Source organism: Lagenorhynchus albirostris, chromosome 3 (genome assembly GCF_949774975.1).
Source record: "Lagenorhynchus albirostris chromosome 3, mLagAlb1.1, whole genome shotgun sequence".
NCBI lineage: Eukaryota > Metazoa > Chordata > Mammalia > Artiodactyla > Delphinidae > Lagenorhynchus > Lagenorhynchus albirostris.
In genome coordinates, this window is record NC_083097.1 from 94195250 (window position 1) to 94219083 (window position 23834).

The 23834-nt window shown below is 34.6% G+C and overlaps 1 protein-coding gene across 2 annotated transcripts in view; it reads right to left on the minus strand.

The window, feature by feature from the left end:
- The window catches only part of CCDC112 (coiled-coil domain containing 112), a 30553-nt gene that overhangs the window by 1328 nt on the left and 5391 nt on the right, over window positions 1–23834 (minus strand). Inside the window, exons 2-8 of one of the 2 annotated variants that reach the window (XM_060146195.1) lie at window positions 15703–15824; window positions 11959–12080; window positions 9035–9124; window positions 6450–6525; window positions 5668–6058; window positions 2134–2547; window positions 598–693 (exon numbers count right to left, since the gene is read on the minus strand). In XM_060146195.1, coding sequence (XP_060002178.1) covers window positions 598–693; window positions 2134–2547; window positions 5668–6058; window positions 6450–6525; window positions 9035–9124; window positions 11959–12080; window positions 15703–15824 — 1311 coding nt within the window. The remainder of the gene's footprint in view (window positions 1–597; window positions 694–2133; window positions 2548–5667; window positions 6059–6449; window positions 6526–9034; window positions 9125–11958; window positions 12081–15702; window positions 15825–23834) is intronic. The other variant, XM_060146196.1, reaches the window with a different exon arrangement.

Consider the following 23834-nt stretch of genomic DNA (forward strand, 5'->3'; position numbering starts at 1 on the left):
CAGGCTCAGCGGCCATGGCTCACGGGCCCAGCCGCTCTGCGGCATGTGGGATCTTCCCGGACCGGGGCACGAACCTGTGTCCCCTGCATCGGCAGGCGGTGGGAAGCCCAAGTTCAATTATTTTATTCTACTTCCACTGTTGTATTTTTTTCTATTTCTATCATGAGGGAAATGTAATGCAGCAAAGTATGATAGTGATGTAGCCAGACAATAAATTTAAGATAAATAAACACCAGTAAGTCCTTTGTTTTATCCATGAGAGTCACCAGTATCTTTATCACCAATGAAATTAAACAATGCTCATAGCTGCTATAGGTCTAAAATATAGGCTCATATAGGAAGAATGAAGAAAAGAATGAAGAGTAGGAAGAGAGAAGGAATTTAGGGTAAAAGAAAATGAGGTGCTTATAATGTGAAATGGTAGAATTCAAACAACAGCTGCTTAAGTTGTACCAAGTTATTTTTTGTAATATGTAAATAAATAAGTGTGAAATAAAGGAGATGGATAAAAAGAAAATGGATTTTATGTTTGTATCCTTACAAATCAATGAATTAGGATAATAACAATGAAAATAAATTAATCTCAGGACTGAGTACCTTTTCTTTTAATTTTGCCAGTTTTCTTTGTTTTTCTGCCTTTTCATCTTCCTTTGATTGTCTATCTAGAATTTTCAATTCAAGTTTATGTAAATCCTAAAAGACATAACCAACAAAAAAGATAACATTAAGAAATTAAAATCAGCTAGAATCTGTTTCAAAGTTTATTAAAGTAAACTTTAATAAAGTTTAAAGTAAAATTAAATTACCTTAAGTAGCAATACTCCTTTAATATCAACTTTTTCCAAAAAAGGTAAGAGCTTTATTTTCTGAATATAAATGTAATACATGCACATCCTTTCTGAATCACCTTCTTTTAGGCGTTTCTTGTTTTATTTTATGGCTCAGTCTAAAACTTCCTTTTAATGGGTGAGTTAGCCTATTTTCACTTATCAATACAGATATGTCTGGTTTTAGACCTCTCATATATTTTCTGTATAACAGGTTTTCTTTTTTTTCCTAAGCCTTTAATTATGTGACCTGCTTGCCTTTTTGGGGAGTGGATCTTTTGTTATTTAGGGAGATTTTTATATATGAACCAAAAGAAATCCCACTAGTAATGTGTTTTTTTCCTATTATTTTTCTTTGTATTTCCCTTATTTTTGCTTTATGAGTGTTGTTCCTATGTATTCTGATGCATATAACAATTCATAGCACTTACCTCTCATTTGTACTCTTTTTCATTTTAAAGTACCCTTCCTTGTCTTTTTTAATACATTTGGACTGAATTCCACCCTGTCTGATAATAAGATTGCAACTTCTTTCTTTGATTAGGATTTTTCTTATATACATTTGTTTAAAATCACCTATAATCCTCTCAGCAATAACCTTGATTCCTTTAAGTATATGTTGAGTATCTATAATGTGCTAGACCCTAGGGTAAAGGATGAACAAAAAGGGCAAAACCTCTGCCTTCATGGAGCTTACATTATGGTAGGGAGATGGACAGTGAACTAGTAAGCAAATCACCTATAGGGAAAAGCCAGCCAGTTCGGCAAAGGAAACAAGACATTCATGGCCTGGCCTGTGGCTACCTTTCCAGCCTTGTCTCCTGCTGGTTCCCATCTCCCAGTTGATGCCCTAAAAATACTGAAGTGTTTACAGTTTCCCCCACAAACTACTCTGTTACACTCCTCCAAGCTGCCCATTCATGTTCACTCTATTAAGAGAGATCTCCCCTTTCCTTCCCCTTTCTTCTCTTCCAAGACTCAACTCAAGTATCACCTTCTGTCTCACACTCACAGTTATGGTAAGCTTTCCTTCTTGCACATCCACCTCCGAAAGTTCTCTGTCCACACCTCAATCAACACACTGTTTACCATATTATACTGAAGTCCTCTATTTGCACACCAGTCTTTCCCAGTAGACTATAATCTACTAGAAAGCAGGGAGCATGGCCCACTTATTTTGGTGTACTAATGCTAGGTCCAGGCCAGATATATAAGAAGGATTCAATTAATTTTTGCTGAACTGAACCTGGAAGTAATACCTCCATGTGTATCACTGAAAAATTATTTAGGAAATGTATTTACTCACTCTTTCTTGAAACCTGGAAATTTCATCAGCAGCGGTTTTTCTTTTTTCTGCCTTTTCTGTCTTTTCCCTAATCTCCTTTTCAAGTCTCAACAATTCTTCCTGTTCTTTCTTCTGCTGGGTATAAGTTTCTAGCAGCAATTTTAGTTTACATTGGCGTTGACGTTCTTTCTGCTGCTTTTTCTCCTTCTCTTGCTCTTCTTTTAACTGGGAAGCATATTTCATTGACATTTCTATACTTTTCTGTTTTTTCCAAGCTTCAACTGCCAATTTCTGCTTCTTTCTTTGTTCTTCTTTTTGCTTTTGATTATCTTCCTGTTTATTATGAAAAAGCATTGGTATGTTCTCCGCTTTTTCCTTCAACTTGAAAATTTCCTCCTTTTTTTGCTGCTTTTTGGTTTTCCAATTCTGAATAGACTAAATGGTTAAAACATAGCAAGAAAAAATATTTTTAATAGCCAAAAGCATTTTATTTTTTAATTTGGCCACACTGTGCAGCATGCGGGATCTTACTTCCCCAACCAGTGATCGAACCTGGACCCCGGCAGTGAAAGAGCTGAGTCCTAACCACTGGACTGCCAGAAAATTCCCACCAAAACCATTTTAAAATACAACCTCAAATCCATCTTTCTTTCTAGAATAGTGATGCAGGATGCTAGTTGCTTAGTTTTTAAAAGTGTTTTTTTAAACCAATGCAGGTTTTTTCTATTTCTATTTGTAAAAAACTTAATGTATCTTTTAAAACACTGAATAATGGCTATTCCATCAGCCTTTCTCTTCCTCTTTTAATCCCCAGGTACACAAGGACAACACCTCATTAAGTATCTTCCTCCCCTTCACCTCCTTCATTGTGTTCAGGGGAAACATCCCTTTCCTCTGATCATTTCACTTCTGCTTCCAAATCCTCTTTCTAGGCTTAGAATCCTTTCTGAGTGACCTATCTCTGGTCAAAATATCAGAAGAGGAATTAAAAGTGGGGTAGTTGAGAGTATGTGCTCTGAAGCCAGGTATTTGGGACCAAATCCTGGTTTTGCCATTTACTAGGTGTAACCTTGGACGAGTCACTAAATGTCTCTGTCCTCATTTTGCTCATCTGTAAGTGGTAGGCAGCACTTCTCAAACAGGGTTGTTGTGAAGTTTAAATGAGTAAATGCCTGGCACATAGTGCTTCATAAGTGTAAAAAAAAAAAAAAAAGTAAAACGTAAAATAGCTTCAGATCTTTATATATGGGTATGTAAAGATTATTTAAAATTCTAGCAGCCTTCTCTGCCATAAAGGAAACATCCACTGAATTACTTTCCCCTCAAGTTGGGAAATCATTTCCTCATCTTTCCTTATGGTATATCATTCATTTTCATTAAATAAATCCTTATGCTGTTTGTACTATACGCAAGACAATGTGACGGGAACCATAGAAGATTAAAACAATACCAAATGCCATCTAGTATAGTGCTACTCAAAGTACTGGTCCACAACAATATCAGGAATTCATGCCAGGATGTACATCAGTGTACTGCTTCCTCAATGAGAAAGTTTTCTATGAAAAAACAGCCACCTGAACTAAATAGTGTACTTACTGGGTAGCTGATTCTCATGCAATCATGATAACTCACTGAAGACCAGAATAGTTTGCAAACTAACATCCAGTCCATGCACCATGTTTGAGCAGCATTGCTTGAGGTGAGATATGTACATAAATACTAGAATACAGAATGTGCCATCACACATCACACAAGACGTATAAACAAGTACTAGTGAAATTCTGAGCAGACTATTTATGTTTGAGTGAGCAGAAAGGAAGCAGCATCTGATCTGGGCAGATTTGGGCAGGTTGATAGTGGAAGGGGGAAGAAAGAAGGAGGTTCCAAAAAGTGAGAACAAGATAAGCAAGGGTAGTTGGGCCAGAAAGTTCATGGAATGTCTGAAAATAAGTATGTTCATTTAGGCAAAACACAGGATATATTAAAGGAAATGGGAGATAAAAAAGGTAAATTTCCTACTCAACATTTTAAACTCAACAGATTTGAAACTGCATTCCTGATGCTGTACCCCCAAGCTTCCCTCTTCTCTTCCACCATGTCCTACTTCAGTAAATGACACCTCCACTTTCACACCCCCTCTTACCTCACCCCTACATCCAATCAATCATCAGGTATCAGGAAACAGAGTGGCTGGGAATAAGAAGAGAAAGCCGGAATCCAGGTGGTTTACCTTCATTACAAGAAGCACTGTGTCTGTTCCTTTTCCCTAGAGAGGTGGTTCTCAAACTTTAGCTTATTAACATAATAACCTAGAGTACTTGTTTAAACACAGATTTTGGGGCCCCGCCCCCAGAGTTGAGATTAGGTCTGGGGTTGGGGCCTGATAAATTCTAACAAGTTCCCAGGTGATGCTGACTTTGCTGGTCCACAGACCACTTTGCTGGCCTGTGGACCTCAAGTTTTCAGTATCGTGGAGAAAAAAATCCCAAATAATTCTTAATTGCTTGTTATTTTGAGTTTTTAAAAATGACTTATGTTTCAAAGTTTTTCTTAGAGTTTCAAGTCTCAACCTTACGAACATTCAACTTATTTTGGGCAGAAACAACTGCAACAACAAATGCCAGCTATTTCTTCTAAAACTTTAGACTACACGTGCAATCAAATATTTCTTTAATGCTCCTTAGGTATGTTGTTTGTTGAATTGTCATACCTTTCTTGTTAAACCAATCGAGTTAAAGTGTATCTAGCTACAAAGTCTACAAAAAAGTGACTCAAACTTAGACTATCTAAACCCATGGTTCTTGACCAGGGGCAATTTTTTACCCTCCAGGGGACATCTGGTAATGTCTGGAAATATTTTTGATAATCACAATTCAGGGGATGCTACCAGCATCTAATGGGCGGAGGTCAAGGATGCTGCTAACCATCCTACGATGCACAGGAGAGCCCCCAGAGCAAAGAATTATCCAGCCCAAATGGTCAACAATGCCAATGTTGAGAAATCCTGATCTAAACCAGAGCCAGAATAATATTTTTGTGAAAATGGAACTTTTTAGGTATTTGCTGCAATTAAGAGTTACCCCTTTACTCTGGAGTTGCCAAAATTTTGAGTCTTTTAAAATAAACAATGAGGCTGAAGTGCCAAAACTAAAAGAAACTTTTGAGTCAAAGAGCTTCCTTTCTACTGCCTCTTTATTTTCTGTTGAAAATAATGTGGCCTTTGCTGGTAAGATGACTTTTATCAAAAGCCTGGGTAAATCTGCATTTCCCACACTTCTAGTGGACACAGAGGGTGTTGCCCACTGTCAGACGTTTTCTGACCCACTGTATTATTTACTGGAGTAGATATGCTGGATGTTGAGGATGTCCAACTATAGTTCCACTAAAATGACTTCACTTCTCAATGCCTCAGTTTCACCCTCTATAAGATGGGGGGAAAAACTGTAACATACCTCATGGGGTTGTTGTAAAGTTAATAATACGTGTTAAAGAGTTTAGCACAGTCCTAGAACACAAAAATATACAACAAATAATAGCTATTATAATTGTTATTACCTCTTTTTTCCTTTCTTCTAGGGCCAGAAATTTTTGATACCATTTCTCATGCTGTTGAACTTCATCCTGTGTTCTTCCAGGAAGGTGTTCAAGAACTTCTCCCATAAATGCTGGCTTCCCTTTATGCTTGTTTCTCACCTTTACAAAGTTCTGGTGATCATAATCATCCCAGCCCCCTTGTCGCCCTCCTGCTTGCTGAAGGAATTTTTCAAACTCTACCACTTCTTCTGGAAGAGTACTTGGTGTTACTTTGTCTACAGGAACTTTGCTCGACATTGCTCTGAAAGCTTTCTCTGTTTCTGAATTATCCAAAGCCCATGTGTCAATTTTTCTTGATATGGCACACAACTCATTATTAGTTGTCTTCTCTTCTTTAATAAGCTCTTCATAGCTAAAATTTTTAAAATAAAGTTTGAAAAATGATACAAACCAATCCATATTAACCCTTCATTTTTCTTCAAATTTTATTATTCCCAACTCTTTTGATGTCATCTTCTCCACTTTCCATTATTAACATTTATAAATCTAAGCCTTAAAAGAGTTTCCTCAGAGAAAAAACAATCTTTCAAATTCTTGAGATTTTATAGTGTCCAAATATAAATGAAAATTCACTTCAAACATGGAAAGCAGTCTAAAATCTAAAGCAAAAGAGGTTTTATATTGCCTTTGTGTAAGACTAGTATTAAATACATAACAATAAAATAGTTTACATACAACAATCTAGTAAAGAGTTATTGAAAAAAAGGTAAATAATTGTATATTAAAATGTATTTAAAACATACATCAACCTCTGCTCTTCCTTAAAAGTGTTAATTGCATTTTCAATTTCTTCCATCATTTCTCTGAGCTTTTCAACAACTGTAAAAAGAAAAAAAGGAAAAATTATGTTATGTCATATTTTATTATGACTAAGAATTAAAAATTAGGAAGAAAATTAGAATGTTCCCTTAATTTAAAAACATTTCTTAGGGGGCTTCCCTGGTGGCGCAGTGGTTGGGGGTCCACCTGCCGGTGTGGGGGACGCAGGTTCGTGCCCCGGTCCGGGGGGATCCCACATGCCGTGGTGCAGCTGGGCCCGTGAGCCATGGCCGCTGGGCCTGCGCGTCCGGAGCCTGTGCTCCGCGGTGAGGGAGGCCGCAGCAGTGAGAGGTCCGCGTACCGCAAAAATTATATATATATATATATATATATATATATATATATATATATATATATATATAAAACACACATTTCTTAGCCTAAAGGACAAGAAATAAATGTGCTTTTAAAAAGTGAATTTTTATGATTGCAGTTTTTTGTTTTCTTCTTTTTTGCGGTATGCGGGCTTCTCACTGCTGTGGCCTCTCCCCTCCCCCGTTGCGGAGCACAGGCTCCGGACGCGCAGGCTCAGCGGCCATGGCTCACGGGCCTAGCCGCTCCGCGGCATGTGGGATCTTCCCGGACGGGGGTACGAACCTGTGTCCCCCGCATCGGCAGGCAGACTCTCAACCACTGCACCACCAGGGAAGCCCCGATTGCAGTTTTTTGATTACGGATTTTTTCCTATGCACATATCTTAAATATTTTTCCCAAAAAAATATTTTATACCACATATATTTTTTTGTGACATGCACTTTTTCTTTAACAAAATGTTGTAGTTAACTTTACATATCAATATACATATGGCTACTTCATTCTTTTTATGGCTACATGGTATTTCATTGCCTAATGCTACCCTAATTCATTTAATTAATTCTCCAACTGATGAACCTTTAAATAGATGCAATGCTGTAGTAACGATCTTTGCATACATATTTTTGCATGCTCAAATAAATATTTTTAATTTTTATTTTATATCAGAGTATAGTTGATTAACAATGTTATGCTAGTTTCAGGTGTACAGCAAGGTGATTCAGTTATACATACACATGTATCTATTCTTTCTCAATTCTTTTCCCATTTAGGTTATTACAGAATATCGAGCAGTGTTCCCTGTGCTATACAGTAGGTCCTTGTTGGCTATCTATTTTAAACATAGCAGTGTGTACATGTCAATCCCAAACTCTCAGTCTATCCCTGCCACCTCAAATAAATACTTTTAGAGGATAATTGATAACCTTAAATGCTAAATCAAAAAAGTATGCCCACTTTACAGTATGCTAAATACTGTCACACTGTCCTTCAAAGAGGCTCTATCTCTTTACAGTTCTTGAGAGTACTCCTTCCCATGTAATTCTAGCCAGTTCCAAAATAACCAAAAATTTATTGTCATTGATTTAATTGACATTTTTATAATAATTAATAAGCCTGAGTACCTTTTCACATGTGTTTTGTGTTTCTTTTGCTATAATATGCAACTTACAATCTTTGCCCATTTTTCTGTTGCTCTAATTTGTAGGTACTCTTTACACATTATGGATATTAGCTTTTTAAGTTACACATATACTGCTAATATTTTCCTAATTTGTATTTCAACTTTGCTTATGGTTTTGAGGTATTTTTTAATAGTCAATTATGTCCACTTTTTTCTTTATGGTTTCTGATCTTTGTCATTCTTATAAATTATAATACAATTATAAAAATATTAACCCATGTTCCTTTCTAATATTTTAATGGTTTCATGTATTAATTTAATAAATAATAATTATATTTACTATTTTTTATTGCTTACTATGTTATAAGCAGTGCATAAATGCTTTATGTGCATTGTCTCACTTCATTCCTGCAACAACTCTATGAGTTAGGTTGTATGATTATCTCCATTTTAGAGCTAAGTAAATGAAAGCTCAAAGAGATCAGGTAACTTGCCTAAAATCTTCAAGGATTTGACCCAACATGTGTCTCATTCTTAAGTCCATACATCTTGAGCACTTTACTGCATTGCTTTGATCTCTCAGAAATGAATGCTGGCTTAAGCAGGGAGGTAAGGATACAATTTGGTTTTTCACAAATGACTAGAATTTGCCCCAATACTACTTAGCCATTCCCTTAGGTATTTGAAATGCCTCTGAAAGGCAATAATTTCAAAAAGCAAATGATGGGAAAACACTAGGCTAAGAATCAAGAAATCAGTCTTTTTTTCCTCTTCATCAGCTGAATCTGAATCTTTGCATACCACAGATTCTTCATCCTGTATGTGACACTATTATCTGTTCTGTCTACTTCATAAGTTGTAAGAGTTTGATAGCATTTTAAAGATAAAAAATACATAAACACCAGATATTACAGTTTTCTGATGTATCCTTATTAATCCCTAACCAAAAAGTAGGGCTTAGCTCCTCCATTAATGCCAAATAGAAAAATTCTTACTAGAAAAATATAAACTTTTCTAATGAACAAAAGAAAAAACTAATACATGAGAAAAAATATAAAATCTAAATTTACTTACAATCAGGTGTAGGCTTCACATCTTTTAACTGATGCTGAAGTTTCTTTACATTGTTGTGTATTTTGGCCAATTGTTGCTGGATTTTTACTCCTGTAAGGGAGAAGTATGCACTTTAAAATAACTCTATGACAAATGTGGTTCAGGATTCTTCACACAAGACTGATCACCACTATTTAATAAATGATAGTGAAGAGCAATTAAATAATGAACAAAAGATGGTTGTTTATAAGTGTCAAAACAGCCTGAACAAACTCTTGCTCTAACTAAACCATCTCTCAATTTCCTCTAATGTTTTAAAGCACAATAGGCTAAATCTTACTATAACCTGTGCCAAGGAAATGTCCTTGGAAATATTTTTTTAAACTCTAGAGACTGAGTTATTGGACACTCAAATACATGGATCAGTAGCATAGGTTTAGTCATGTTTTGTTCTTTAACAGTTTTTTTCTTTCTCTTTTAATTTGTTATAATTTATGGACATAGATTTTGACCTCAACTACTGTTGGAATATTAAAACTGTCTAACCAATATTAATTCTATGAATACTGACAAACGTCCTAGTGAGAATTAACTTCATCTAACCACATCCTCTAAGATGGGGCTGGTGATACCCACTGGTGTCACAGTCATGGCCTTGAGGAGATGTCTCAGGTGCCATTTACTGGTATGTATGCTACAGGTTGCCAAGCTCAGCCAAAGGACCAGTCTGAAGTAAAGTGTTAGGCCCACAATAAAAGCCTGAAGAACAGAAGAGGGTCTCAAAGCCATTTTCAGATGTTCCGTATCAGCAACAGGAAGACTGGGTTCTTCTTTCATATTTTCTTTCTGAAGTTGTAATCTTACTTTAATATTTACTTAAATTATTAGGCTAAAGTCAAATATTCACATTCATACACATATTCATATATAGTAATATTTTATCATCTTTGGGTATTTTACTTATGCACCCCCCCTTATTTTTTTGCAACTTTTCCACAAATAAACATGAGGCACCAAAAGGCTCTGTTCAAAAGTCCTTAAAAGCAATTATTTTTTAAAAAGTTTACCTTTAGGCCTGAAGCCAGTGCTAATATTCAAAACAAACCTCAAATATGTGTATGTGACTTTGGCTTGTTCTATTTTTTATTAAAATTCAAGTGTTCCATAAAAGTAGAAACTTTATCCAATGTATTTTACAGAGTCTTACTGTTCAAACTTTAGGTCAAGAAACTTCCCTAGTAAAGTAATCAGGAAACTGTTTTTTGTTGTTTTATTTTTGCCACAGTTTGATCAGCTACAGTGATACTGCTATAGGGCAAATGATCTTTTTATTTTTTTAATTAATTAATTAATTAATTTTCTTTTTTGGCTGCGTTGGGTCTTCTTTGCTGTGCGTGGGTTTCGGTAGTTGTGGCTTGCGGGCTCTAGAGCACAGGCTCAGTAGTTGTAGCACACGGGCTCAGTTGCTCCGCGGCATGTGGGATCTTCCCGGACCAGGGCTCGAACCCATGTCCCCTGAATTGGCAGGCGGATTCTTAACCACTGCGCCACCAGGGAAGTCCAGGCAAATGATCTTTTATTAATTCATTTGGAACTGACATTCTGCACTGCAGGCAAACCATTCAAATACAATATTACATAAATTCAGGGTAAAATTGTGGCATGATATTTGATGTAAGGAATATGTATTTAGTACTCCTGAGCTGTAATATGTGAAGGGGAAATTTCTATATCCTTATACTAACACAGTGCATTCCTTTTTCTCCTAGATAAAATAAACACAAAGTGTGAATAAAGAGAGGCAAAATTGTAGAAGAGAAATAAAATGATAAAAATAAAGTTGCCTTAAAAGGGGGAAAATCAAATAATTTAAAATGCACAGAATGGAGACACTCTACTTAATGGCATGACTGAGAGACAGAAAGATCAGCCTTGCTTTTGTCTGTAAAAGAACTGAGGGACATTAAGAAATATTAAACAAGGGATGCTTAGATTCCTTTATGAATCAAAGAGGAGAACTGGCAATTTGGCATTTATGTTAGGTCTTATCATTCCAACACAAGAGGGAGAATGATTCTTGCCACTATCTCACAAAAGATGACTTTTTAAAATAGCGCAATCTTACATTCTGAAAGGAAAAACTTATTAAAATATTCTTTTAATTGACTATAAGGGAGTCCCATGAGCAGTATAATCTCTATATAATAAGTCTTAATACTTTATAAAGCTTAGTGGGTTGATAACCATTATTTTTCCTTTAATCAAAGCTAAGATGTTTTTATTATTATAACATAAGGACTTTGCAGCATATAAAATCTACTCTACAAGGAAACAAAGTATTCTTGTAGAATTCTTTTTTAAGGCCAACATTTAGTACACTGTTAACAATGATTAATATTCATAACAAACAACAGAACATATTCACTGTACAACCTCTAAGGCACTTTCTTATATATTATTTCATCAGATGCACAGACAGCTCTACTATGGTAGAAATGGTAGGTTTTATATCACAAACAAGTAAACTCCAGTTTAAGCAATTATGTGACTTGACCACTTCATACCACTAAGTACAGGCTCTGAATCTGTTGATGATTACTTAATCCGGGGCTCAGTCAGTAAGATCGTGGTGATGAGCTAAGATCAGACAGCCCAGGAATCAATTTCCCTTTACTTTAAAAAAATTTAATAGCATTAATTGATTTGACAACCAGAAAACAAAACCCTCTTTTTCCTATTAAAATTAAAGAAATATACACAGAAAACAATCCAGTCAGAATAACTAGTGACCCCAAAAAATAAATACATACCCCTAAAAGATAAACTCATTACCAGCTAGAAAGTACCTTGATAGAGAAAATAACACAGTCAATGAACAAAGACAAAGCACAGGGCAAAACTATAACTTTATATCTCAGGTTTTGTTCATCATGAACTCAACTTACTGTCTGTTTTCCGGCTGTTAATCAATTTATTTTCCAATTCTTCCAGCATACTATGTTCAATTCTGAAGTCACTTTTTTGGTTGTAGAAATGATTGTGTTTATCTTTTTCTATGTTAATAACTCTTTAGGGAAAGAAACAAATAGTGTAAATATGATTTAAGTATATTTTTAATTGTTTAAAATATGAAGATACTTACAATCTGTACTTTATATTTGGATTAATTCATCTAAGGATTCAAAATATAATTACTTGGATCAATAAGGCTAAGGAGTCAAAATAGTAGTTAGAAAACTGTTAAGTTCAACTAAAATCAACAGTAATTTGAATTGTTACTTAAGTTACAAAATGTTAATTTAAGAAAATTTAATCATAGGCTTGCTTTGAAAACACATAAACTTTTGGCTATTGATTCCAACTCAATCTCACCGTGGGCTGAAAATTGTCACCACTGCTGATGGCTGCTTTCAATAGGAGATACTGTTAACTCTGCAGCATGAGCCAAGACATTTAACCTCTCCAGGCATGAACATCCTCATCAATAAAAAGTGAATAATAACAACTCACCACTACCCAACAGGGCTGTGATTAATATTGTATGAGATAATATATGTGAGGGATCTTTATACAGTAAAATGCACTATGGAAATGCAAGTTATTAGTATTAGTAAAACTAAAACTTCAAAAGGCAAACAATCTAGGAATTTTCGTATATTTAAGGGATACTGTCTACATTTACTTCAAAGCTTCCTTCGTCTCATCCTTGCTCCTTGGCTTTAGTCCATCTACCTATTGGTAGGTAGGACTTTTAATGTTAGCTTGAACCCCGGGGTAAAACAAGACAATTACCATCAAGAAACTTTTTTTAGTTGGACACAGAAATTTACTTTCTCAATGCCTGTTTTCTTTCTCCCACAAGGTGGAAATTAACATGACTTCTCCACTAATCCTGAATTTAATGAGTGGTGGAGTATCTCTGGCCACTGACTTAATTTCATATAACCCGAGGGGCAACTATCTAAGGTAGAGTTTCCCAATCTTTTTCACTTGCCACACATAGAGAAAAATTTAATATCCATAAGGCATACTGGGGTAAACAGATGAGAATGTCACAGGCCCTACCTGGCTGCCCCAAAGGCTGAAGAGGTCATAACTTGCACGTATGTTGGGAAAGGAAGGAAGGGGTAGAACAGAGACGTCAAATAGATGTCAGTCTGCAGGTCAACTCTAACAGATTGAGGGTAGCTACTGGAGTCCTGCACTGAGGACTCCAGCCCATCTAGTCTCTGGTTGGGGTGGGGGAAGTTACTATGATCAAATAGAAATGTTTGTCATGGACACAGGATATGCGACGACAGTAAGTATGTTTTGATATTCCTGGATTAGAAATATTAACCTATAAAAACATTCAAAATGTAATAATGGAGACAAATTGCCAAACATATGAAAAGGTGTTCAACCTCACTCATAATACGAGAAATGAATATTAAAACTATACCATGGTAACACTGTATACCTATCAGACTAGGGAAAAAAATCACAACTTTAAATAATATATTCTGATGATAAAACTGTGATGAAATGGGTCCTCTCATATATTGTTGGTGAAATCATAAATTGCCTATGGAGGACAATTTAGCAATATTCATCACATTTGCAAATTCATATACCTTTGACCCAGCATTTCTACTTATAGGAATTGTTCCTAAAGATACACTCACACATGTGCAAAATAATGTAAACCTATGTGGAAACTGCAATTAATTCAACATTATTTGTTATAACATAAGATTTACTATAACCTAAATGTCTATCACTAAGGGGCAGGTTAAATAAATGATGGTACACCCCTACAGTGGAATACAATGCAGTAGTACCGTGTTCTATGTACTGATAAGAAAAGATCTCCAAGATACACTCTTTTTTAACAAAGGTTTTATACGAAAATGTTAGATATACCCAAAAGTAGAGAATGGTAAACTGACTCCCCTCAGATAGCTTCATACAATATATACCTCATATCACTCTGATTCACTCAACAATTTTACCTTTTTCCTTCTTGGTTCAGCTACCTTTTCTTATCTTTTCTCTTCCTTTTTTGCTTAAGTATTCTAAAGTAAATCTACTACATTATATAGTTTCACCCCAACATACTTCAGTGTGCATTTCTACAGATTATGGATACCTGACATATATAATGCCATTATCATGCCTGACAAAATCAATAACTCCTTGGTATCTAGGATATATTCTTAAGTTAAAAAAACAAAACAAGATGCAGAACAGTGTATACAGTATGCTACCATTTATATAAAAAAGGAACCATTTGAATAAGTACATAAAATATAAGTACATAAAATATCTTATAAGTACATAAAATATCTCTGGAAAGATACATAAGAAACTAAAACTACTAGCTGAGGGGAACGGAAGTGTTTGAAACAAAGACCTTCCACTGTAGACCCTTTGATATGAACTGATTTTTGAATTATGTGAATGTATAACCTATTCTGAAAATAAAACAATTATATTACAAATGGTGTTCTTTCCTTTGCATCCAATGAGAATTGTTGGATTCAATTTCAATGGATTTTTCTAATACTCTTTCAATGAGTTTTTCTAAAACCTTACAACAGATGAAGGAAGATTAATCAGAGTTACAAAACCTACACATACTGATAGACAAGGTATCTATCTATATTGGCATAATCTACTGGTTTGCTATATATATGGACATTAACCGCCTGGTGGATTACCCTATCTAGAGAGAAACATGACCAGAATTCTTAACCTAGAGTCCAATTCTATCTAAGGTAATGCATTTTGGAAATTTTTAAAAAATTGTATTTTATCAAATTCTGAGTATTAAAAATATAAGAATTATACAAATACAGTGAGAATTCAATCTCACAAGACTACAGTATGGTCTAACTTTTCAAAATTCGAACAGTACACTTTTTATTGGTAGAATTTCTAAACAGACCCAACTGCCACCAATTCTGGTCCAGAGACTATTTCTTACAAATGACTCCTTTTCTCTTGGTTCCTTAGCAAACTGATATTGTATAAATTCAGAGCAGTGTTTGTACAAAGCCTCCAACTATAGGATAGGGTTGGGTGTTCTGAATACTAATTCTTTTATCTTTACTCATGATATTCATCATATCATATGGTGCTACTGATAATGTTAAACATTGAGTAAATATCACTGGTTATTTTAAAAATACATATACACTAAAACTTAAAATAAATGCCAACTTCTCAATCATTCTAGTCATAATGTGCAGGATGGATCTGAAAGGGCAGAGACCAAGGAAAGGAAACCAATGAAAAGGCCAATAAAAAAACCTCAAGGGTACAGCACAGATGTTTCATTAAAATTATTCACTCACTCAAAAAGATTTACTGAGTGCTCACCTTGGTAAGTAAAAATGTATTTAATCTGTTACTTGATATATGTGATCTAAAGAAATAACTTTTGTTTTTGTTGATATACACTGTCTCAAAATGGTAAAAATAAATAAATAAAATTTAAATAACTATACTTAAAATTAACTTTATACTAAATAGCTTATTATCATTTGTCTATTTCACACTTCTCACCTTTCTCTTGTTTTACATCTGAAAGACTAGTGACTAGAATTTCATAACTTAGTGTGGGATTGGATAGGGTGGAGTAGAATTTTTATGCTGTTCACCATAAAATGGCTAGTAATGTTATTTGAAGATAATGTTTTTATACTTACTGATTTTTAAATTTTTCTGCTGTACGTATGAATTCTGCTTTCTTAGTCCGACTAACTTTCTGCTTCCAGTTTTGAAGCTGAAAAGGACGAATTGCACCTGAAGTACCAAAACAGCCATCACTCTGAATAGAAAACAAAAATAAATTTATCCTCAATAATAAAAATGGTAGGAGATGAAGGTGGAATTTTTTTCAGAGAAAAAACATCAATGATGGAGTGTCTCAGGGGATAATTTGGGGGCCAATCTTATTTAATTTTTAAAAATACATTTTGTGGAAGAAGGAATATCTATCTTAAAATGCTAAATTAGTAAGATATGTAATGTCTTCAGGGATTTTCAGAAAAAGATCTAATTCTTTCATTCAATCAGTCATTTACCAATATGTATTGAACACTTATGATGTGACAGGTGCTGCACTAGACACTAGGGAAACAATGATAGCCCATGATAATATGGCGCTTGACTTAAAGTCTAGTGAGGGGAACAGACTTAAAAAGAAAAGAGTAAAAAAGCAATAAATTAAAAACAAAAACATGGTAAGTGCTATTAAGGAAATAAAAAATGTTGAGATGAAGATAATGGGGCAAAGCATTATTTTTTTTTCTTATTTTTTTTCAGTTAGAATGGCCACAGAAGGTCTATTTGAGGGGATGATGTTTAAGGAAGAATGGAGCCAGCCATGCCAAAAACTATAGGGAAAGGTGTGCCAGGCAGAGGGACTAGCACGTGCAAAAGCCCTAAAGCAGGAAAAACCTTGGCTAGTTAAAGCAGAGAAAAGGCAACTGTGACACGAGATTAGTAAAGTGCAGAGTAAAGTAGGAGATGAGGATACAGAGGTAGGCAAGTGGCACATCACTCCAGCATTTTAAGTCACTAGGGGAGTCTGGATTTTACTGAAGGGTTTAGAGTAGGAGAATGCCACGATACACTTAATTTTTTTTTTTTTTTTTTTTGCGGTACGCAGGCCTCTCACTGTTGTGGCCTCTCCCGTTGCGGAGCACAGGCTCCGGACGTGCAGGCTCACGGGCCTAGCCGCTCCGTGGCATGTGGGATCCTCCTGGACCGGGGCACGAACCCGTGTCCCCTGCATCGGCAGGCGGACTCTCAACCACTGCGCCACCAGGGAAGCCCATATACACTTAATTTTTAAAGGAAATCCTTCTGGCTAATTTTTTGGAGAATAAATTGATGGAAGGTGGAGGAGGAGGTGAGGAAAGACTGGAAGCAGGAGAATCAATGAGGCAGGTGACACAGCAACACAGACAAGGAAAGATGGTGTTCAGGGCTACCAGGGTGATGGTGAAGATTAAAAGTAAGAAGACTAAATATATCTGGGAGGTATAACCAAGAGGAATTGCTGACAGCCTGGATGTGGGAGAAAAAGAAAAAAGGAAACAAGCCTTTAAATTTTGAGAAGCAAGCAAGAATAAAGTAATGAATTTAGGAAATACTTCTAAAATTGGGATATAATCCACATACCATAAAATGTACACATAAAGTTTACAATTCAGTGGTTTTTAGTATATTCACAAAGGCGTGCAACTATCAACAGTATCTAGTACCAGAATATTTCCATCATACCAAAAAGAAACCCTGTACTTATTAAGCAGTCACTCCCCATACCCCTAGGCAGCCATTAATCTATTTTCCAACTCTGAATTTGCCTATTCTGGACAATTAATATAAACAGGATCATACAACATGCAACCTTTTCTGTCTGGTTTCTTTCACTTAGTAAATTTTTTTTAAATTTATTTAATGTATTTTTTTCTTTTTTTGGCTGCGTTGGGTTGTTGTTGCTGCTCCGTCTTTCTCTAGTTGTGGCGAGCAGGGGCTACTCTTTGTTGCGGTGCACGGGTTTCTCATCGCGGTGGCTTCTCTTGTTGCGGAGCACGGGCTCTAGGCACGTGGGCTTCAGTAGTTGTGGCTCACAGTCTCTAGAGCGCAGGCTCAGTAGTTGCAACGCACAGGCTTAGCTGCTCCATGGCATGTGGGATCTTCCTGGACCAGGGATTGAACCCGTGTCCCCTGCGTTGGCAGGCAGACTCTCAACCACTGAGCCACCAGGGAAGTCCCTAGTATAATGTTTTTTAAGATTCATCCACGTTGTACCATGAATCTGTACTTCATTCCTTTTTATGGCTAAGTCATATTCCATACAGATCTAGCATATTTTGTTTATCTACTCATCAGTTAATGGACAATGGGATTACTTTCACTATTTGGTCAATATGAATAATGCTACTAAGAACACTTGTGTACAAGTTTAAGTATGAACATATGTTTTCAATTTTCTTGGGTATATACCTAGCAGTGGAATTTCTGGATCATAGGTAACTCGTTTTTACTTTCCCATTTAAAAATTTCATGTTTTTTTTTTTTAAGCTGTAAGCCTTCTTATAAGTCCCTTATCAGATAAATGATCTGCAAATATTTTCACCAATTCTGAGTTGCCTTTTCACTTCCCTGATAATGTCTTTTGAAGTACAAAGGTTTTGAAAAAGTGCCAAACTGTTTTCCACACTGGCTGCACCATTTTACATTTCCACCAGCACTATATGGGGGTTCCAGTTTCTTCACATCCTCACCAACACTTGTTATTGTCTATCTTTTTTTATTACAGTCATCCTAATAGATGTGAAATGGTATCTCAGTGGTTTTTCGTTAGTCCATAATGACTAATGATACTGAGCATCTTTCCATGTACTTATTGGCTATTTCTTTGGAGGAATATCTATTTATCTCCTTCCCTATATTTAAAATTGGGTTGTGTTTTTATTTTTGAGTTGTAAGAGTTATTTATATATTTTAGATATGTCCTTATCAAAATATGATTTGTAAATATTTTCTCCCATTCTCTGAGCTGTCTTTTCACCTTCTTGATAATGTCATTTGAAGCACAGAGTTTTAAATTTTGCTGGTCCAATTTATTTTATCTTCAGCTGCTTGTGCATTAAATGTCATATAGAAGACACCATTACCTAATTAAAGGTTATGAGGACTTACATCTAAGTTTTCTTCTAAGAGTTTTACAGTTTTATCTCTCAGATTTAGGTTTCTAATCCATTTTGAGTTAATTTTTATATGTGGTGTGTGAGAGAAGTCCAACTTCACTCTTTTGTATGTGAATACACCATCTGTTGAAAAGACTATTCTTTCCTTATTGAACTATATTAGCACCCTTGTTGAAAATCAATTGCCCACAAATGTAAGGGTTTACTCTTAACTCTCACTGGTATGTCTATCCTTGTGCCAGTACCATACTGTTTGATTACTGTAGCTTCACAGTAAATTCTGAAATTAAGAAGTGGGAGTTCTCCAACTTTGTTCTTTTTCAAGATTGTTTTGACTATTTTGGGTCCCTTGAATTTCCCTTATGAATTTTAGGATCAGATTGACAGTTTCTGCAAAAAAAAAAAACAAAAAAAGACAGCTGAGATTCCGATAGGGATTGCATTGAATCTGTAAATCAATTTAGGGAGTACTGCCATCTCACGAATATTAAGTCTTCATATTCATGAACACAAAATGTTCGTTTAGGTAGGTTTTCTTTAATTTCTCTCAATGATGTTTCTGAGTTTTCGAAACATATGTTTCAAAAACTTAAACATGTTGCACTTTTGCTAAATTCATTCCTATGTATTTTATTCTTCATTATACTATGGAATATTAAATTTTTTAATTGAAGTATAGTTGATTTACAGTATTGTGTTAGTTTAGATGTACAGCAAAATGATTCTTACATTTTTTTCAGATTCTTTTCAATTATAGGTTATTACAAGATATTGAATATAGTTCCCTGTGCTATATAGTAAATCTCTGTTCTTTATCTATTTTATATATAGTGGTATGTATCCATTAACCCCATACTCCTAATTTATCCCTGCTCCCCCTCTTTCCCCTTTGGTAACCATACTTTTTTTGTTGTTTTTGTTTTTTCTGTAAGTCTGTTTCTGTCTTGTAAAACTTGATCTGTATTATTTTTTAGATTCCACATATAAGCAATATCATATACTATTTGTCTTTCTCTGTCTGACTTCACTCAGTAGGATAATCTCTAGGTCCATCTGTGTTGCTGCAAATGGCAATATTTCATTCTTTTTTATTGCTGAGTAATACTCCAAAATGGCACTATTTTCTTAATTTCATTTTTGAACGGTCCATTACTACTGTATAGAAGTACAACTGATTTTTGTACACTGCTCTTGTTTCCTGCAAGTTCCTGCAAACAGCTGAACTTGTTTATTAGCTCTAATAGTTTTTTTGGAGGATTAGTTAGGACTTTTTATATACAAGATCATGTCATCTGCAAATAAGGATAGTTTTATTTCTTCTTTTCCAATCTAAATGCTTTTTGTTTTTCTTGCCTAGTTGCCTGGCTAGAATCTCCAGTGAATAAAGTGGTGAGAGTGGATATTCTTGTCTTATTCCTGATCTTATGGGAAGTCTTCAATCTTTTGTCATTAAGTATTATGTTAGAGGTTGGTGTTTCATAGATGCCTTTAACAGGCAGAGGAGTTTCCTTCTATTGCTAACTTGTCGAATATTTTTATCATGAAAGAGTGCTGGATTTTTTCAGTTGCTGTTTCTGCATCTATTGAGATGATTATATGGTTTTTGTCCTTTATTCTATTAGTATGTTCTATTATGTTAATTGATTTTCATATACCTGGAATAAATCCCAACTAATCATGGTGTAAAATCCTCCCCTATGTTGTTAGGTTTGGCTTGATAGGGTTTTGTTGAGAATCTTTGCATTTGTATGCATAAGAGATACTGATCTGTTATTTTCTTTCTTGTGATGTCTAATTTTGGTATCAAGGTAACAATGGCCTTATAGAATGAGTTGAGAAGTGTTCCCTTCTCTATTTTATGAAAGAAATTTGTTATCAACAAAAAAAACCCTGACATTTATATTTACCTCTACATTTGTCTTTATTATTATATATTACAAATATATTTATATGTACCTTTATTATAATAATATATTATATTATCATACATTACCTTTATTATTATATACCTTTACATTATACTGACTTTTATATTTACCTCTATATTTACCTTTACCAGTACTCTTTATCGATATTATTCTTCACTTGGATTTGAATTATTACCTAGTATCTTTTTATTTTTGCTCGAAGGACTTCCTTTAGTATTCCTTGTAGGGCAGATATGCTGGCAATGAATCCTCTCAGTTTTTTAAAATCTGGGATTGTCTAAATTTCTCCATTTTTTTCACTAAAGATTTTTACATTTTACTTGAGAAATGTGTGTAGAGAATACAATTTTTAAAAATTTGTTCATTAGCTTATAAGTATAATATAATCTTGATCGTATGGGGAAATTATGTTTAGCTGAGGAAAATATGCTCCAATTCTGAGAAGTACTATACAGTTGACCCTTGAAAAATACAGATTTGAAGCAGATGCACTTATACACAGATTTTTTCCAATAAATATACTGGAAAAAATTTTGGAGATTTGTGACAATTTGAAAAAAACAGATGAATCACACAGCCTAGAAATATCAAAAAAATTAAGAAAAAGTTAGGTATGTCATGAATGCATGAAATATATGTAGATACTAGTCTATCCTGACATAGGCATAAGGTGAGTGACAGTCATATAAAATTAATAATGCGTTAGTTTTCTTACTGTTTTATAACTTTGCTTTCAAAGAGTTACATTACCGTACAGTATGCTTTTCTCTCTCTTAATTGGAGAAAGTGCCTAGCAGCCTAACATCACAGGTAAGTGGTTTTTGAAAAAAATGGAACAATGTTCCCAATGTTACATTATGAATATGATGATAATATTGTATGCCATAAAAATTTTATAATGATTCATTCACTGGTGTATAGGCTAGGCTATTGTGAAGCAAACGTATCGACTATATTAGGCTACCATAAAGCAATCATATTGCTGCTCTTCATTATCAGTGCATGGACCATTATATTTGTAAATAAATATGAATTTCTTCTTCACATTATGTTTTCATTTTTGATGTCTAGTGTTAGTAATACATACAACATCTATAGTGTTTTGTATAAGACAATACTGATATAGATACTGACTGGCAATTCATCTTATAAACAAATCATGTAAACTTACAGTATCGATAAGTACAGTACAGTACTGTTCATGTATTTTTGCCTCCTTATGATTCTCTTAGTAACATTTTACTTTTTCTAGCCTATTTAATTGTAACAATGTATACAATAGTATACAACAGTATGTATACTGTAACAACAGTATAATGACTATATACAGTCATTACATGACTGTATACAATACAGTCATATTATATGACTGTATACAATACAGTCATATTATATGACTGTATACAATACAGTATAACAAAATATGTGTTAACTGACCAAAAGATCAACAGTAGGCTATTAGTAGTTAGGTTTTTGAGGCGTCAAAAGCTATACATAGATTTCTGACTATGCAGGGGTTGGTGCCTCTAACCCTCGTGCTGTTTAAGGGTCAAGTGCACTTACTTGTTCTAGTTATGTGAATTCCAGGGATGCGGACTTCTAGGAGAATTTACATGGGAGCCAATAGAGGACCTGTGCATATGTTTTCAATTTTCCATAGTCTACCATTATCCATTATATTTTACTGCCATTATATTTTGGGGACAATAGAGTGAAGATGTCCTTATAATTAGTGGCAGCAAATTTTGTAACCTAGGTTTCCATTTTATATGTTTTTTATGAAAAATAACTTGGCAAACAATAAAGTCTTTGGGTTTTACTAGGCTGTAAGGGATAAAACTATCTATATTTTTAACAAATCAACTCACTTAGAGCTTGAGTTAGCATGTTTCATTGGCAGAAACACTATGCTGGAAACAGGGCCCCTATTGAGATGTATATCTAATAACAGAAATCGAGGCAAATTATTTAATATCTTTAAGTCTCAACTTTATATTTTAAAGTTATTTTTATGAAAATATTTTATTGGATAAACTCCAAGCTCCCTTTGAATTCCAATCTCCTTTGATATTTAAATTGAGATATAATTGACATATAACATTATATTAGTTTCAGATGTACGATATGATTCAATATTTGTATATATTGCAAAATGCTCACCACAAGTCTAGTTAGCATCCATTACCAGAGTTACAAATTGTTTTTCTTGTGATGAGAACTTTTTAGATCTACTCTCTTAGCAACTACTGTTAACTAGTCACCATGATGTACATTACATCCCCAGGACTTATTTATTTTATAACTAAGTTTGTACCTTTTGACTACCTTTATCCATTTTGCCCAGCCCCTACCCCCTGCCTCTGACAACCACCAACCTGTTCTTTGTACCTATGAGTTTAATTTTTTTTTTTAGATTCCACATTTAAGTGAGATCATATGGTATCTGTCTTTCTCTGTCTGACTTATTTCACTTGACATAATGTCCTCAAGGTCCATCCACATTTTTGTAAATGGCAAGATTTCCTTCTTTTTATGGTTGAATAGTATTCCAGTGGTGTGTGTGTGTATCATATTTTCTTTATCCATTCATCATTAGTGGTCATAGGTTGCTTCCATTTCTTGGCTATTGTAAATAATGCTACAGTGAACACTGGGGTGCATGTATCTTTTCAAGTTAGTGTTTTCATTTCCTTCAGATAAATACCCAGAATCGGAATTGCTGGATCATATCGTAGTTCTATTTTTAATTATTTGAGGAACCCCCATACTGTTTTCCAGAGAGGCTAAACCAATTTATATCCCTACCAACAGTGCACAAGGGTTCACTTTTCTCCACATCCTCACCAACACTTGTTATTTCTTGTCCCTTTGATAACAGCTATTCTAAAATGTGCAGTTTTGATTTGCATTTCCCTGATGATTAATGATGCTGAGCATCTTTTCATGTACCTGTTGGTCATCTGTATGTCTTCTTGAGGAAAATGCCTATTCAGTTCCTTTGCCCATTTTCCAATCTGATTTTTTTTTTTTTTTTTTTTTTTGCTATTGAGTTGTACAAGTATATACTTTGGATATTAACTCCTTATATGACTTGCAAATGTTTTCTCTCGTTCAGTAGGTTGGCTTTTCATTTTGTTGATGTTCCCTTTGCTGTGCAGAATCTTTTTAGTTTGATGTAGTCTCCTTCAT